Source organism: Stegodyphus dumicola, chromosome 12 (genome assembly GCF_044657685.1).
Source record: "Stegodyphus dumicola isolate Sdum_Otavi_A_Nest chromosome 12, ASM4465768v1".
Taxonomy (NCBI): Eukaryota; Metazoa; Arthropoda; class Arachnida; order Araneae; family Eresidae; genus Stegodyphus; species Stegodyphus dumicola.
This window is the reverse complement of record NC_140779.1, coordinates 117,670,398-117,688,625: the sequence shown is the minus strand read 5'-3', so window position 1 is coordinate 117,688,625 and position 18,228 is coordinate 117,670,398. Positions and strand designations below refer to the sequence as shown.

Sequence of the window (18,228 nt, the reverse complement as noted above, 5' to 3'; positions counted from 1 at the left end):
TGGTTCTAATTCTTGGCTCGGATATAGTTCACTTTCGCTTTTCTGAACTCTGACAGCCCATATAGCTTCTAAGATGCACCAGACAAAAATATGGTGGACACTACCGTAAATATACTTACGTTTCTGTCTGTCTTTTTATGAGCTTCAGTGGCTGATTCTTGCCGTGGAATCTCCAATACACTTTGTCAGCATTTACTTCGGCAAAAAGGAAAGGAGCGTCGTAAGCTTTCTGGATCTCACCACGTTTAATGGCAGCCACACTGCAAGGCCCGCAACGATACTGACCTAAAAGAATGAAACGTTATTCTGTAAAAAAGTAAAACAACATAATTTGTAGTGTGAGACTGTAAAAAATCTTTTATTATTACTTTTTTTAAACTGATATTCCAGATTCTGCTATTTTTGTGTTAATATTGATAATTATAGCATCATTATTGATAATTCTAATATTTTTCTCTATTTTTTTTTAAGATAATAGATCCCTGTTTCAGTGGAGACCATCAAATATGCATGGCCCTATCAGTATGTGCAATTTCGCTATCAAACAACCTTAATTCCAGAAGTGCCTTGCTAGTAATGATGACAAATCATCGTTAGAGTTGCACCAAGATAGTTTCTTTCTTTTTACATTTAACTTTCATCTGTATTTGCTTATTTAATTACACAGTGCAGTCACCTTAATGTGTCCATTTGTGAAAAGTTAGAATAACTACCTTTCTCAGAGCGGACCACTGCAAGACGTGCAGGAAGAGAGTTCCTGAAAGTGTTCCCTAGGATGTTGAGCCATGTCAACTCCAGTGCAGTGGCCGGCTGCACTAGGTTACGCGGCTGAAGATCCATGGCACGAGCAATCCGATCGAGGTTGTCCCACAGATTTCCAATTGGATTTAATCCCAGGAAGTTTGATGGCCAGAGAGTACGGTACATTCATCCTGGTGCTTTTCGAACCCCGCACGTATAATACGAGCTGTATAACATTTCGCATTGCCCTGCTGGTAGATGCCATCATTCTGAGGGAAAAACAATTCGCATGTAGGGGTAGAGATGGTCTGCAAGAACAGATGCGGATATCTGTTGATCCATCGTGCCTTCCACAGAGTTGAATGCACCCAGAGAAGGCCACGAAAACATTCCCCAGACCATAATGCTCCTTTCAGCTTGGACCCTTCAGGAAATTGTTGCAAGGTGTTTGTTTTCCAACGTTTCACGCCGTATACGCCAATGCCCATCTGTCCGATGGAGCATAAAATGTGATTCATCGGAAAGAGCTATCTAACGCCACTCAGTGGAGGTCCAGTTGCGATAATGATGCGCAAATTCCACCTTCGTCGCCGATGAACTGCAGTCAGCATAGGTTGCACGCCCATTCGCTCGAACGCATCTCCGCAGTCGTCGTTCACCTCTGTCATCTACCCCCCTGGTGCACTACGTTTGCCACGTCGCTGATTTTTGAATAAAGCCATTTTGCCAATCACGGTATACTTTTACAACGGCGGCACGGGAACAGTTTACAAAATTAGCCATTTTGGAAATGATTCCATCCTTGGCCCGAAAGCCAATGATCATGCCCTTTTGAACGTCAGATAAATCGTTCCTTTTCTGCATTACTCCAACGATTGTGATGCTTTTCTTTGGAACACCCTTTATGTACCTCCATTGCAATGTGCTGCCACCTTCCTTTTGTGATTGGTTATATCACGTTGATGTCGAAAGTAAGTACTGATCATATTAATGTGACTGGACTATGTACGTATATTTGATATCACCTTTATTACCTTTTCGGAGTATATGGCATGGGAAATTTTTTATTTTAAATTTCGCACATCTTAAGTTTTTAACTTTAAGTTAAGATGTTTATAAAACAAAAGGTAAAAGGCGTTACTGGTATTATGTCTCGAAAGATTTTGAAAGAAAAATATAGACGTACTAGTGATAACTTTTAAAATAACTGCACAAATCCCGCCCCTCGCTTGAAATTTGAAATTCACTTCCGGTATTTTGAAAAATTATTCACTTGCAGTATTTCAGAAAATTAAGTTTAAGATTTTATTTTTTAAAGTTTTTGCCTTTTTTGGGTATATTATTCGCTACTTATTTTCGAACTCAGTTCATAATTTTATTGATATAATAGCTTTAATAAACCAAAATATCACGCTTTAGTGTTTTGTTTTAAAACATATTTCAAACGTCTTGTATAGAGACATTTCATTATTCAAATCAATAATCATCTCCCAATAGCACTATCTTCACCATCTCCAAGGGAGAACAAAATCATCTGGAAGCATTAGTACAATTATTATTATTATTATTTAATTCGTTGTATTGAAATTGTGCAATTTAACCAAAAATTCCCTTCCAGAACTAAAATACCCTTTACATATTAAGCTATAATGACAAATTTGCATTTATGTATTTATTCAAATAATATTAATAATGTAATAATAATAAAAAAGAATACGATAAGTGAAATTACTCAATGCGATATTTCAGTTTTCAAGAAATGAGATATTCGGAATTTGAATTCGATATAACAAAGCAACTCATTACCTGCAACTATATTACTTCTTTTCAATTTAATTATATATTTAGTTAATTAGCCAACTATAATTTTGACAATGGCAGCATCGCATATTTTCACATTAAAGTCTAATTGCACCACAAGCCGAGTTCATTGTTAGTATTTTCTAGATTCGTCATTTAGGCAATTCGCTTTCCATTTTATGAGAAACAAGAGCATTCGATTGCATTGTTTCACCTTGTTTCATTCGGTGTTACTTTAAGTTCATATTTATTAGTCCAGAGATGACAGACACAAATGTTTAAAAAACACTTTTATCGCGATATTGTTATCACTTACTATGTGGTGATTTAAACAATGATGAGATGAATGACTCTATGATTTATTACATCTACATAGATTATTTTCGACATCTCGCTAATGAATCTCGATGAAATTTACAAATAATTACGTCTTACTTCCTTTGCTCCTTAAATACGTTAATAAATTTTCTGTTCTACTCACCATAAACATTAACGTAAACATTTCTTCTCCACTTAAAAACAATCACATTGATTAAAAATACTAACGCCTTGAATAGTATGTAAACTCATACCATCAGATTCTTCTTGGGGTGTAGCATCAATAGCTTGCCATCCAGAGTAACCACCAGGCTCCAGATCTGGCCTTTCCATCCAAACTTCGTTCCACACATGGAAATTCCTAGAAATAATTTCGAAAATTTTAGTCTCACTTTATCTGCAAGAACATAACAGAATTAAAGTACAATAAACTTAAAGTAGATTACTCGAACGATGAAAACGGCAAAGGTAAATCCAGAGAAAGAAAACATATCTATCAGTCAGCAAAACCACATCTTATAAGAAGCTTCTATTTGTCTCCAGTCGGAGCATAAATTGTGCCGGAGCCCGGCTCCGGTGGCTTCTTAGTTTTTGGGATAAATTCTAATTCTAGCTAAAGCGCACCGGAGCCCTAAATAGAAGGCTTCGGCACTTCTTTTATGCAACTGGAAACAGCAATGTCAGTCCAAATTTGATCTCGAAAGTTTTATTTTTAGCAATAAAATTATATTAAAAATCGCTAATTAAATTTTATCCCTTTACAATTTATTTAATTTTAATTATTTAATTACTTTAAACGGTAAGTATTTAATTATTTTAATAAATAAATAATAATAAATTAATAATTTAATAAATAATAATTATAAATTAAATAATAATTAATACAATGATTATTTATATGAATTAAATAATTATTAATTAATTTGATAATCATTAACTATTTAATTTTTAAATTATTAATGATTTTAACAGTAATTTTATTTATTTATTCACTCTTGTTGCTCTTTCCTGAAGGTCTTCCATAGGGCTCCGGCACTCTTCTTTTAGAAATTAAGCCCTGTCTCCAATAAATGGTAAAGTACTATCTGAGAAACAAAGAAAATCTGACAAATGAATAATAATTTGCATTCTTCAGCGGAAATGGAATGACAAATGTTAAAAGAAAACAAGAAATACATCAATAAAGAGTGCATATGGACAGTTAAAAATAACCTGTAACTATCTATTTGCCTACTGTTACAAAGGAATTCAGGTATCACCATACAGAAGATTCGACGCAAGAGTAATCTAATGGAAAGGATACTTTTCTTGACGTTACACTTTCATGATTTTATTCAAAAACGCTTCCGGTGGTTCTAATGAAAAGGTATAACAGTCAATCACCAGACTGTCTAGCGTTACAGTACGTATTCTCACAGGCAATAATTTCACAGATAACACTGAGTTGGAGAATTCTTCAATATCGAATTCTGGTAAGTATACAATTATCATAGCGATTTAAATATTTTATACAATATATTATTGTATGTTATTGCTAATCAACAAATATACCTTTAAATTAAAAAGGAAATATTCCATTCAAATTAAATGTATTTAATATAATGATGAATTAAACACGAAAAAACAAGATTAAAAGTAAGCGAACTTCTGGAGATCATAATTTACAGTAAAACACAATTTCTTGGATTGATATTTATTCAACAAGAAAAGCGTACAGAGCAGAAGCTTACAATATCCGAACTCACCAAAATGCTAGCAACATGATAGGACTTCGAAATTATTATAAGTAAGTGCACTGCTCGTAATTTTCCGCAGATGTGGTTCATACTTAGGTCTGTTCCTGAAAATTGAAATAAGCCTACATACACTAAGCATTCATCATACACAAAATGTTTTGTATTTGTGTGTCATGTGATTTATCTGTTAGCTTTTTTTTCAAACTGTTGTAAACATATGAAGATGCCCAGTATATTTATTTATTAAGAAAAATTCCACATAAAACATGGGACAAACGACATGCAACATAAAGCGACTGGCTTCAAAACTCAGCTGAATAATGAGAAATACGCAATTCACACGGGTTTTGGGTCCAGATATTTAGCAAGATTTTGAAAACAAGAGATCGATATTAAAGTGAACAGTAAATATGATATTTTTATTTATTTATTAGACCAAAAGAGATTTTGAATTTGCTTTTATTATCCATTTCATATTTTGGCAAAACTTAGCGAATTTTTGATTAACAAACTCTAGGATTTTAAAGCGAGCAATGGCAACACTGTTCGGAATAAAACACTTTTATCCCCAGGAAGCGAGAGAATTCTCCCGAGAGAATTCTAAAGATATGCTGTTTTTCAATATTTTGTGATTTTGCTGTTGAATAGAATTTTATGTGGCACAATAAAGTAAGCACACAACGAATAATAAAAAGAAAAGACAAAAAAATTTCTAAAGCCATCTATCTTAGTAAGAAAAGTGGCCACTGATATGATGAATTGAGAAAATTCTAGAAAAAAATGCATGCCAACACTTGACATTCCATCAGGAATTCTAAACGTATACTGCTATGCTGCTTTTAAATTTTTTTTAATTTTGCTGTTGAATTGTATATGGCTTCAGTGCCAGGAAAATTATGCTTAATAATAAAGCTAAAAAGGGGAAAAAAAAAAAAAAAAAAAAAAAAAAAAAAAAAAAAAAGGTTAGTAGGAGTGTAACAGCAGACTGGTAGACTATGAGCTCAGGAAGAGCGTAAAAAACTTTAAGAAACCCTTTTAAGCGACCGTTAAAATCTGAAACCTTTCAGAATTGTTTTGTTTATTCATATTTTTATTTCCTTTAAAGAATGTTTCTTCATTTTCTTTGACGAGCGCGAAATTTTTATACACCCAACTTCTAGCTTCTAAGATCTGACATTAATAAGCTATAATGGCAAAAATCACATGCTGTAAATCTAAATTAGAATTTTGTTTGGATACTTTTAGAGCACTATGGCACCACAAGGTGCAAAAGTATTTGCTTTCATAGGATTTCAAAATTATAAATGATATGCAGACGTCATTTAAATGATTAAAACCAACCCGTAATAAATCAAGTTTTGTAGTACTCACCACACAGAGTCTATATTAAGATTCTCTATCGGTTCTCCATCCTCGTCATAGAAATAATCAATGGTAAGACTATTATGAGTATCATGAGCAGATGCAAAATTGGTCACAGAACGTGCAGGAATACCCAAGGCTCGACATACTGAAATAAATGAAAGATTATAGAGATAAATATATATTTATTACGTCTCTTCTGATGATAAAGATTTAACAGATGAATGAAAAAAAAAAGGAAAATTTTGCACAATTATATTGCCATTTAGGACGTTGATGTAAATCATAGCAAGGGCAAAAATTCGGGAAATAAAAATAATTTGAAAATAGCTATAAGATTTAGAAGCTAAGCCATAAAGTACTTAGCCGCAAGGAAAGTAGTTCCTGGGTTCAAAATCACAGGCTACTAATAATAATCACAGGCTAATTACTAATAACGTATTAACATTACGTTATTAGTAAATAAATTTACAAGATGGCTACGATGTCTTAAGTTAACGCATAATTTATGACTTTATAAGGTATTTCTCCCGCTTCCCTAGCGTGCCTTCGTGGTGTGGTGGTTCTGCACGCTGGGCCGGTGTTCCAGAGGTCCGCGGTTCGATTCCCGGCGAAGGCGGTTGCTAATTTTTCATATCTCTGGCTTCCAAAGAAATCCTAATGTCTCTACAAGTGGCGTCCGAACTAAAAGGGTTGTGGATGATGATTCTCCGCACCCAGGATTTGGCGACTAGGTCCCTTAAAACCCTAGTCGCTCTTTAAAAAAGGGGAGTATATAAGGTGTTTCTCCCACTTCTCTAGCGTGCCTTCGTGGTGTAGTGGTTCTGCACGCTGGGCCGGTATTCCAGAGGTACGTGGTTCGATTCGCGGCGAAGGCGGTTGCTATTTTTCATCTTTTCTGCTTCCAATCAACCTAATGACTCTACAACTTGAGAAATAAATTGCATGCAGTTTTGTTTGAAATGTAACTAAAAAGGTGCAAAAATATGCATTTATAAATACCTGTAGTTACAACGCCAGAAAACACCCAGCATTGGCCGTATTTCACAGGTTTTTTAGTTTTATAGTACTGCTGGAGAATGGCAACACTTCCACTCCACTGGGTGGGTGCCTGTCCACCACCATAATCACCTGACCAGTTGCCAACTAATACACCGTTGTCGTCTGGAGAATTAACCTATATGGAAAAATTAATATACAGTATGGAAAATATATTTCGCTATCAGAAATATGAAGTCGGTGGAAACACTCAAAAAAGAAGTGGTGACAAAATACTCCGATAATGCAAATTCAATGATATTAAAAAACCTAAGAAAAGTAAAAAAAGTTGCATCTACAAAGTCAGGCATTACTAAGATCGCATCTACAAAATCAGGCAAAACACTTTGCAGCGGTTTTTAACCTTGTGATTCGAACACAATTTAGCACACGAATTTCTTAATTAGTATTTCAATAAGAACAATAAATAAATGAATGAATAAATAAAATAAAAGTGAAAGATAAGAAATATGCATGAAATAACGTTTTGATATGCAGAAACAAGCAATGAATGTGAAACATTTATCATGTTTTAAAGATATAATCTAAAATGACTTCATAAAGAGGAAATGTTTAAGTAGATATAACGTATCAGACTAATAACGTATCAGACTAATGGCATACATTCCAGATGTATTAAGATGCCTTTTCAATTCTAATCTGAAGTATGAAAACTCACTTTTAACAGAAACAGCAAAACGGAGAAAGGGTAACTGACGTATCATAACGTAACATAGGGTAATAGCGTATCATCATTAACATGTTACAGAAAAGGTAACTGAGTATCAGCTGACCACAAAAGGAGGGCTTGTATCTTTGAAGCGAATTCTAGGACACTGTATTACATGTTGTATGTGGAATTACATGTATGTCTCTATACGATTCAAAGTTTTCTTTTTTTCTTTTTTTTCTTTTTCTTTTTTCTTTTTTCTTTTTTTTTTTTTTAATTTTTCAATAGTCTATTGATCAGCACTGCCAGCTTTCTCTTAGAGTAGGTTATTCCATTTCCCTCTAATTGGATGATCTCACTTAGAAAAATAAATGCGCACACATTTCGTTATTAAATGCATTCAAAGAAAAGATTTGTTTAAAATGTCATTAATAGTTTTCTAATGAATGAATTAAGTTTTTTTTTTCAAATTCAAAATTGAAATAAAAAATAAGTACCACAGCTGAAATATGCCGAACAACCTTCACCGGATCTGCTCTAGCTACGATGGAAAGTTTTGCAATGTGCCCAAGAAGGTAACAGGAACACTGCAAGACGTTTTCTTCAAACTGCAAATAAAAGAAAGAAATTTAAGGAAAATGATAATTAAGTGCTATCTACAATACATAATAAGATGGCAAAAAGATTACTTCAACTACCATAAAAATCATCGCCTAGAAACAAATTATCCATTTGTTCAAATTGGAAGCAGTAATTCTATCTAACAAAAGGAGTTATAGGTTCTAGTATAGAAAAGGATGCCTTTTGATTTGGCGCCAAATACAGACGCTGCTGCCGGTTTTCTGGTAACCCAGAATCTATTCTGTTTACCCAACGTTATGGCAACTATTTTATTGCTACCTGCTAAAGTTTTTCATAAGTTTAATCTGATTGGAACTTCTTAGTTTAGTTATCGAGGACTAAGTGATTTGTAGTACACGTATCACCTGCTTTGAATTATTAGAATTTTAATTGCCGTTAATTGACCTTTGGGTTTTGTTCGCTGGCTGGGTCTAATTAATCGTTGATCCTGTCACTTCCATGAAGTATATCTGGCAAGATAAATGCTATTTTTTAATTGATTTAGGACGAAACAATAAGAAAGTTATAACTGATTGGTGTACGAATGAAGTTTTAATTAGTTCTCGCTATTGAATGTCAAGTTTGTACACAGATATGTGTCTTCTCGAGCTTGTGGATCAATCGGATGGCTATGAGTGAGTCTGTCGCAAGACAGGTGCTCGAACTGACCCTCATACCAATACCATTGAGGGCATGGGGAGCCACATTAAGCGATAGTTTCGCAAGCGGGCTCTTCGGCAGTCGTCGGATGACATTTTGTATTCCTGCCTCACCAATACCGCGATTAGGAGCAGCAGGATCAATTCCGGAACTATTTGATTTGCATTATGTATGTGCCGACGATGACGATGAGACGTAGTCAAGAACACACGAGGTGAGCACTTTTGTTAATTTGGTAACATGTATTTTCGGCGTAACAACCATGTTGGAAACTTAGCCTTCTGGCGCCATTCTTGGCGTTCCCAAAAATATCAAGCGGCCCTCTGTTGTAAATTTTTGCCGAATAATAACCCAGTTACGGACAGATTTAACCCGAGGAATATAGAAAATATCGAACTCGTTCAATTGGCCTACTAAAAATAAATACACTGAACCCTTGACTGTAATGCTAATAACGTGAAAAGTACATTAATAACTTGTATACACCTACCTGTCCATAATTCCACACACAAGGACGATGTCTGTTATTGGTTCCTCTCCAAATTAAACCTGATTCATTCAAAACATATTCCTTCCTATGTTCACTATCACTCATGTACACTGTATCCTCTGTAATAAAAAATAATTTTTGCGATTATTTCTTTATCAACTAAAAGGAATAATCCTTTGCTTACTAAAAAAAAAAAAAAAAAAAAAAAAAAAAAAAAAAAAAATGCCATAGAAACTTGAACGAGAAAGCTTCTAATACAGGGTGAGCCAAATAAGACCTACCAATGTTAAACACAAATAACTTTTTATTTTTAGATACAATTATTTTTTTCTTTTTGTGGGTTACAAAACAACGGGCTAAAATTATCGAGTTTTTCTATCTGTGATTTTTGCTATTTTAACTTCAGTATAAATCTTACATAGATTTTCAATATTTTACGTATGCCAAAACTGGGAGAGGTCCATTTAGAGAAGAGGAAGACGCATTGAAAATCATTATGCAGATGTCATAATTCAGATATTCTGGCAAAGTTTCAATCTTTTAAACGCGTTTCTGTAGATCAGAAACTTAAAATATTCGTGACGTAGTTTTGAAACGTATAGTAAATTTTAAGAAAAGTACTTTCCTTGATCCTGCTTACATAAATTATGGTTGTTTCATTAAAATATATTTTATTATTCAGTCATTACACTTCTCGTCTGCGCATCATACTTAAATATGAAAAATGAGATAAAGGGAATAAAGTTTGATAGTATTCCAAAGCAAGGATAAACGAATCAGTTTATGTAAAAGAAATAATCATGGTATCAGAAGTGTAACTTACGTTTACACCAAGGATTGAAAAGAAGGAAAATGGGTTTCTTTGATGTGTACCTCAGGCTTTTAGCTTGTTCTTCTCTTTCTTTTTTAACTTTGGTGTCAATTTCTAAGATCCATTCACCTACGATACAGTTAGGTGTGGTTGTCACCTGCATTGGTAGGAAAGAAACAAGTATAAAATTAACTAAATTAACTATTGGGAATAAAAAATGAGACTACTGCAATAATAAATGAAATAAAAACTTTGCAATAAAAAAGATATCTACCTGTGTAAAAATACGAACATTTCTATGCATTTCGTGAATAATGTGCACAGAAATATTTAGAAGATTTAGTTGTAAAAAAATGTCACATTAGGACAGGTTTTAAATGCCACACTAGGACAGGGTTTTTTTTTTTTTTTTCGGATAGTCAAAAGGAGTTACAACATTAAAAAATATCCTGTATTATCATTTACATTATAGTAATTACTTTTTATAGTCTTAAAAAATAGCTGTAGAATAGATGAAAAGTGTGATGTGTGCAAATATAAAACAACGAAATTTGTATTTCACACTAAAATTGATACACGGAAGTAGTGTAACTGAAGTCGACTGAAATGCAGCTAAAAGGCTGTTGACTTTTTCAGAATGAATTGTTCTTGCCTCTAAGGAAATTTATTTATTTTTTACAGTTGAATTTTATAAATACTGCAGAATTAATTTTAAATTCAAAGAAATATTATCTTTCATCTGCGCTTGTTATTTAATTAATAAACAAAAAATAACCCAAGGTTCCATGGCTATACTCTCAAAATTCAAACAACACATATTGAGGCCATAATCGAGTTAAATAATGCTCTCTATTAATTTTGAAATACCAGAAAATGGCGGCATTTTATTTAACTCTACGTTGCCAAAATTCGTATACTTCCCGCTGCCGCACGATAACTTACAGAGTTTGGCTTGTTTGGGGAGCATAAACTAGTTCTAAGCTCCTAACAGACATAAAGTGGAATATCGATGTGTCTGAAGTAACCAAAGATTTGAAAAGGTTAAAAAAAAAACTTTTTATTAAAACAGAATTTTAAACATAAATGCTTTTATGCTAACAGAATCAATCACTACTTGTGGCTATGTAACTGAAGTAACACTCAAATTCAAATTTAAAACGTAGACTAGTAATCGAACAGTGCATAACTAAATTTAAATCTAAGCTGGCTCAAGAACTCTAATCGGCGAATCAATTTAAACGTCGGCAACAAAATTCGAAGCCGAATAATTACAAAGTTATCCGAGCTGGCAGGAATTACGCAACGTACCCGTGAGCGGCAGAAACACGCTTTCTCGTACAATCCAAAAACAGCAGCATAAATACTTTCTAACTCGCACAAGTTATAGTAAAGGCTGAAATCATAAATAACTGATTAATTTAAATAATAATTCTTACAAATTTTTAGAAAATCTGTCTTACATTTACACTATTCAACATACCTCACTAAATACTGCAGTCATTTTCTGACATTCTATAAAAGAATAAGATTTATTTAAACAACTGATTAAACAGAGGAGATCGTTATTCATTACTTTCATAACATTATTTCTATCCATATTTTAAGTGAAAGAAAAAATTACCCTGTTTTTCTGAAATTATTTAAACCCAAACCCTTTATACGATCACACAGAACAATAATTTATGAAAGATATACAATTATATATCTCATAATGTTTAATTAAACAGAGAAAATTTAGTCATTAATTAACGTAATTATTACCTCCAGCACAACAGAGCTCTCTTCTGCGCCAGACAGAAGCTTGCATTGCCATCCATCAGATGGCAGCACTGAATTATCACATGGAACAACAGGGCAGAAAATCATGGTGCCTTGAGAATAAGATGGTGTGGAAGCATCTGCAGCAGTATAAAATATAATTATCATTACATATATATATATCAAATTTGAAATTAAATATTAATAAAACAGGATCTGAAAATTAAAATTAATTCGAATAAAAGGAGAACATGAAAATATATTTTGGGATGTATACATATGAAATCGAAATTACTACTTGGTCATTTACTCATGTAACTGGATAAGTAAGGTAATCCAGGCAATAAAATTTCTCTTTTGTTTTGTTTTTCTGTTTAATCTACTTATTTGTTTTATTTTTTTCTTAAACATGTTTCTACAGTACTAATTTATAACACAAAAGAAAAGAGAAATAATGAAATTTTTTATTATTAGTTTTTGACAGAAATTCTAGCTTTGACAATCTATGAAAACAGACAACTTCTTTCATGATACATATATGCATACAATCTCGAATTTTCCATTATGATTTCTCTTTCTCTCTATATTTATATCCGTCTGCACCAGACAGAATAGGTCAGTTAATTAAAAACGAAGCTATACAGAATCGGTAAGCATTTAGGTAACGATAACGATATCTGTGGACTGGGCATTTTTTAGATCTGATCAGTATAATGGTTAAACTTAGACAGGACGGATAATATGTACAATAAATTTGCGTATTGTCTCATCGAAGACGGAACAGCTCATTTCTGTAGATCTTTATTCTGCTATATTGGTCCTGTTATACGTCGGATTGTAGCAGACATCGTTCTGTTATATGAATAATTTAATACAATTTTTGAAAAATATGGCCTTTAATCATCTTATACGCTTCTAATCTTGTTCCTAATTTGTTCTTAATTTTTTTAAATCTTAGTTTTATATTTTTCGTAGAGAGTTCACTTGATTAATCCTCAAATTAAACATGTTTTAACAATGGAACTTCGTTTCCATTGCGCAGAGATTATCAGAGACATATATCATTAAGTCATTTTTAAATACTGAAGTTAGTCCGTTCCCAGGAAAAAATTCAGGTCCCGTGAGAATTTCTTTGTTGACAACAGCGAAAAGGGCTTCAACTTATATTTGTTGAAAACTGCGAAAAGGGCTTTAACTTATAATATGCCCACATTTAACACCGTTATAAAAGTAGCTTGATCTGTGAACCCCGATTTTCATTAAAAAGGAAAATGTTGCCGGGAATATTTTGTACAAAGGCAGAATTATTCTGTAATTTGTAATTATAACTAGCAAAAACTTAGCTTCATTCACAAGGAAAAGAATAATAGTAATTGGTTTAAAAACTTTAGTACAGGAAATCTGCATATGAATACCGTATTTACTGGTATAAATATCCTCCTAACGTACCCTTGCGTTTACAGAATTCAGAACATTCAGAAGTTTCTGATTTATGGTAAATGTATATAAAGTATGAATAAATAGTACAGTACTTTGAGTAAATAAAATGAATAGAATTTGGGTACTTTTCCGTTTCGCCGGTGCAAGTCTCGCCAAGCAGACTTTATTGGCGATAACACACAGTATACACATAAAAAATGTTAACAAATGTTACTTCTATGAAATTTTTATTTTGAAGGCATAAACATTTTAATAGCGCTTAAAATTTTGTAAAAAGACAATAAATAAAGACAATAAATTTGTAAAAAGACAATAATTTAAGAATTTACTATGTTTTCATGGTGCAACATCCTGATTCGCCGTTTCATATCACGTGATCCCAAAAGTGATCTCATCTCACTTAGACTACGCTACAAAAATCTAATTCTCTCAGTAATTATCTACATTAATTTCAAGTTAAATCTTAATTTGGAATACAAGTTTAAGTTCAAGAACTATTTCAATTCGTACGAATAGCTTACTCAGAAATTATGTAAAACCGTAGTGCTTTACTTCGCTAGTGCATTCTCATTAGAAATGATGAATTTAACTCTTGATTTTGCCTTTTCTATGTTTTCGTCATCGGGTGAGCGGTGTGATTGCATTCTAATTGACTTAATTACTGCGAATGGTCTTAGGGCATAAAATTGAACTATCTGGTAAAACTTCTATGTAATTGTATGCCAGTATTAAAAGAAACAGTCAATATGATAATAAACGGCTGCGATTTGTTTTGAAAATGAAGCGTAAAAGGTTACCAGCGAGGATATTCCGTTTGGCATGGTTTGTACCATTTTTGGAGACTTTATCGCTTGCGCCAGCAAAATGGAAAAGTACCAGAATTTGTAATAATAACAGCAACTGTTCTTTGAATTTTAGAGTATAGTTACATTAGTAGACCTATTCATATATGTTTTTAATTTATATTAAATTAAATTATATTAATTTCTATAAGAGACATACGGATAAAAATGTAAAAAAAATAATAATAATTTAAAAAAACCTTAAATATATCAGATTTTAACCGTCGTCCAACAGGCTTTGTCGAGGTTTTTTACGCTCTCGCTGAGCTCGCAGTCTACTATAAAGTCTGTTATAGTCACTATAAAGTCACTATATAGTCTGTTCTCGTCCTTCCTCCTGCTAACCCACATTTCTTAGATTTAATAAGCATCATTTTGTTTCGTACGCCATATACAATTCAATAAAAAAATCACAAAATTTTTAAAAGCTGCATAGCAGCATATACTTAGAATTCTAGGTGCATAGTTAAGTGTTGGTATAGATTTCTTCTTTTCCCTGTTGATCATATTAATATTCAGTTTTTTTTAGTAAGACGGATAGAATTTTTTTGTTATTTCATGATCAACTTTTTATGTGTTAATTTTATTTATCAGATATCACGTTTTTTGCATTTAAAATTTTCTTTAGGATTTCTGATAGAAGTCTCGCGCGCGCGCTGTAGACAAAAATACTTTATTTCAAACAGTGTTGCTGCCGCTCATTTTCAAATTGTTGAGCTTGTTAATAAAAAGTTTATTAAAGGTTTATGGAATATGAAATAAATAATAAAACAAATTCGAAATTTAAAATTTGAGGTTTCAGCTGCACATGTTTGGATGGAGGACCACGTTTATCAAAATTTGATGGCTCTAGGTACTCCCTTTTCTTTTAGAGTGCGAGGAACATACATACTGTTACAAATTTTGTACATAGATAGATGATTTTACCAGGGCTGTGGAGTCGGAATCGGAGTGAGGCAGATTTTGGGGTAAAAGCAGTCGGAGCTGGAGTCGCTAAAAACAAGTCGACTCCCAATTTCCGCTGGACCGTTTGAATTTGAAATGAAATTAAAATGAATTAAAAAAATTAATAAGCTGAGTTATTAGTTTTATTTATGGACTGTATACATTAATAAATAGTTATTTTCTATTTTATTGTTTAATAAATAAATATAAGGGAGTAGGATGGATGTGATATTTGCCATTAGTGATTAAACTGATTCATTTAGTTACAAAACTAACTGGTAAATTTAGGTAAGCAGCAATAACAACAAGAACTCCCAAAATTGATGCCATTCTTAGGAAGCGAGCAGGAAAAGGAGCAATTATTGATCAAGCAAATGCGATAAGGAAGCACATATTTGATGAAAAAGAGGTTTTCAGAATTAAGAACTTTTTAATGAGATGACTAATGTTTCACTAATAGAAAGACCGTGGAATGATCTTGCAGAATTGGAAACTCTTCTTTCTATACCGTATATAGCTACAAAAAATATGCAATGAGAAGAATTGACAGGAGGTGAGAATGGGATGTTTGTTCTTTCTGAAATGGAGGGTTTATTGTAGAAGGAATCATTTCTTCAATGAAGAAAAGAGAAACTAGTTTGCTAAACAATGAGATCTTGCTGGGTTTAATATATGGAGATCCGAAACACCGAATTTTCTTGGATGACGAACGAATTAAAAAGGCAAAGAAGTCATCTATGAACTTTCATTAAGAATGAAATTATTCTAACAACAATTGGAGAATTCGAATCAGGATAGTCAAACTGCAGACATTGCAATTGAGTCTCTACCATATTTTTCCATTGATGAATTAGATTTTGAGAAATATTTTTGGATAATATTGGAAAGGCTAAGGCAAAGCGAATGAAAATAAAAAAAAAGTGCTTTTAGATATAAAAATTATAAAATACAAACAAGATTTCTACACGGCTTTTGAAGAAATAGAAAAAATATAATTGCGCTTGCAAGTCACCTCTTTTAGAACTTATAAAAATCTATCCTGAAATGTTAAAAGAAGTAGCCCTAACAGTAACAGCTCTTCCACCTACCCAAGTTAGTGTGGAAAGACTTCTCGGCTCTGAAGTTCATCAAATCGGATCTAATGGCCTTCCAACAAAGAAAATCTTGCCGAAGATATACTGTTTCTTAGAAATAACTAATGCCAGTTTTTCCATTTCATAATAAATGCTAATTAATATAAATAATTTGCTATGCCATCAATTTTTTTTCTGTAGCATCTATTACTCCTTTTATATTAAAAAAATAAGCTGTAACTCATGTATATATGTTTACACACACACGCACACACACATATATATATATATACAACATATATGAGGGAGTCGGAGTCATTAAAATTCCAGAAGTCGGTCATTTTCCCTACTGACTCAACAGCCCTGGATTTTAGTGCAATTATAAATAAAATTGTTGCATTTTTCTGTATAATGTAACATGAAAAATCTAGAGAGACGACGCTATGCTTGAAAAAAAAAAAAAAAAAAAAAAGAATACAGGGGCCAGTATATTTAACATTGAGTAAATGGCTATCTCACTACTCACTAATTTGGCAAGATATCGCCAAGCTGGGAATATTCTTCATTCTAATTTTTGTCGCGAAATTTTGGAGAAATCGCCAAAAGTTTCCAAGCTCGGCGTCCATTGGCGACATTTTGGTCCGGTTCCTCTATGACCGTAATAGGTAGTGCAATTGAATAAATGTAAGAGACCACTTCATTAGCTGTAACAGTAATTCTGCCTTCATATGCCTTTCAGTAATTTCGGGAAGCAGAAAGAACTAGAAATAACTCGGCGGCCGGGTGAAAACTGTGTAATACCGGAGACAGCATTGCTTTCAGTTGTTGTGAGTTGTTAGTTCAGAATTTTTGTCGCCAAATTTGAGGAGCAATCGACTAAAGTCGCCAAACTTGACAACCATTCGGCAACAATTTGTTTTTTCCCTGTATGTTGTAATTGAACAAATGTATTTGATGCTATGTGTAACCGTAACCGTATTCGGCCCTCGTATCCGTTCCAGTAATTTCAAGAAGCAGAAAGTACTAGAAATACATCAGTGACCGATTGAAAACTGTGAGATTGGAGAGAGCGTCTGTTCTCAGTTGTTAGTTCAGCGTGAGTTCGGAGTACTAAGATACCTCCAGGTTAGCTTCGCTCTTTAGATGCGCTTTGCATTGCGTTGCGTTTAGCGTTCTTAATAGTTTGAAGTGCAGCTACTGATTCTGTGATACTGTGAAGAGTTGTACGACGATTTTTGTGGAAAGTTCCTGCATTCAATCTATTACGAACCTGTACTCACGCAGCAATGCATACATGACGATTTTTCGTTATTTAATTTCTTTTACAGAGCAGTAATATTTGATGGCAACAGTTTGAAAAAAGATACGCCATTTATAGTGAACCAACGCAAAATCCTAATTCGAGACTAATAACACTTTTGGGCTTTAAAAAAAAAAGAACAAAAGAAAAATTATGTAGCATAAAATGATATTAAAAAAATAAGAAATCAGTGTCTTCAAGTTTATATACCTTGTAAATGATTATAGTTTATACACATGGAATTAAATAATTCGAGAAAAAATATTAATAAATGGAGTAAGTCTGACGATATCTATTCTATTCTGTTGATGGCAATAACATACCTTTGGCAGTGAAGACGAGACAAACCACATCTTTTTCTTTGTCGAAGGCACGGTTGAAAGTGACTCCCAGCTTGAAAGGAAACCCTCTGCGAAGAACCAGGGCGTTGTTTTCGGACTGAACGATGTCATAATCGCCAGTGAAATGGGAACTAACATTTTCATCTATTTGAAAATCGATGCTTTGGACAATCAGCACTGCATCTTCGCTTGCTTTGTCAGGAGATACTGGACAGAAAGAAAAAATAGAGTTAGTTTTTTCTCCCCAATTCATATAATATATTTATTATTTATCCCATGCAA

General features: G+C 33.0%; 1 protein-coding gene across 1 annotated transcript in view; it reads right to left on the bottom strand.

Annotated features, from left to right (window-relative positions):
• The window catches only part of LOC118181520 (annulin-like), a 110,602-nt gene that overhangs the window by 20,749 nt on the left and 71,625 nt on the right, over positions 1 to 18,228 (bottom strand). Inside the window, exons 3-11 of the mRNA XM_035350687.2 lie at positions 17,929 to 18,153; positions 12,009 to 12,145; positions 10,260 to 10,404; positions 9,437 to 9,555; positions 8,163 to 8,273; positions 6,960 to 7,134; positions 5,967 to 6,105; positions 3,114 to 3,220; positions 120 to 285 (exon numbers count right to left, since the gene is read on the bottom strand). Of these exons, the coding sequence (XP_035206578.1) occupies positions 120 to 285; positions 3,114 to 3,220; positions 5,967 to 6,105; positions 6,960 to 7,134; positions 8,163 to 8,273; positions 9,437 to 9,555; positions 10,260 to 10,404; positions 12,009 to 12,145; positions 17,929 to 18,153 (1,324 nt within the window). The remainder of the gene's footprint in view (positions 1 to 119; positions 286 to 3,113; positions 3,221 to 5,966; positions 6,106 to 6,959; positions 7,135 to 8,162; positions 8,274 to 9,436; positions 9,556 to 10,259; positions 10,405 to 12,008; positions 12,146 to 17,928; positions 18,154 to 18,228) is intronic.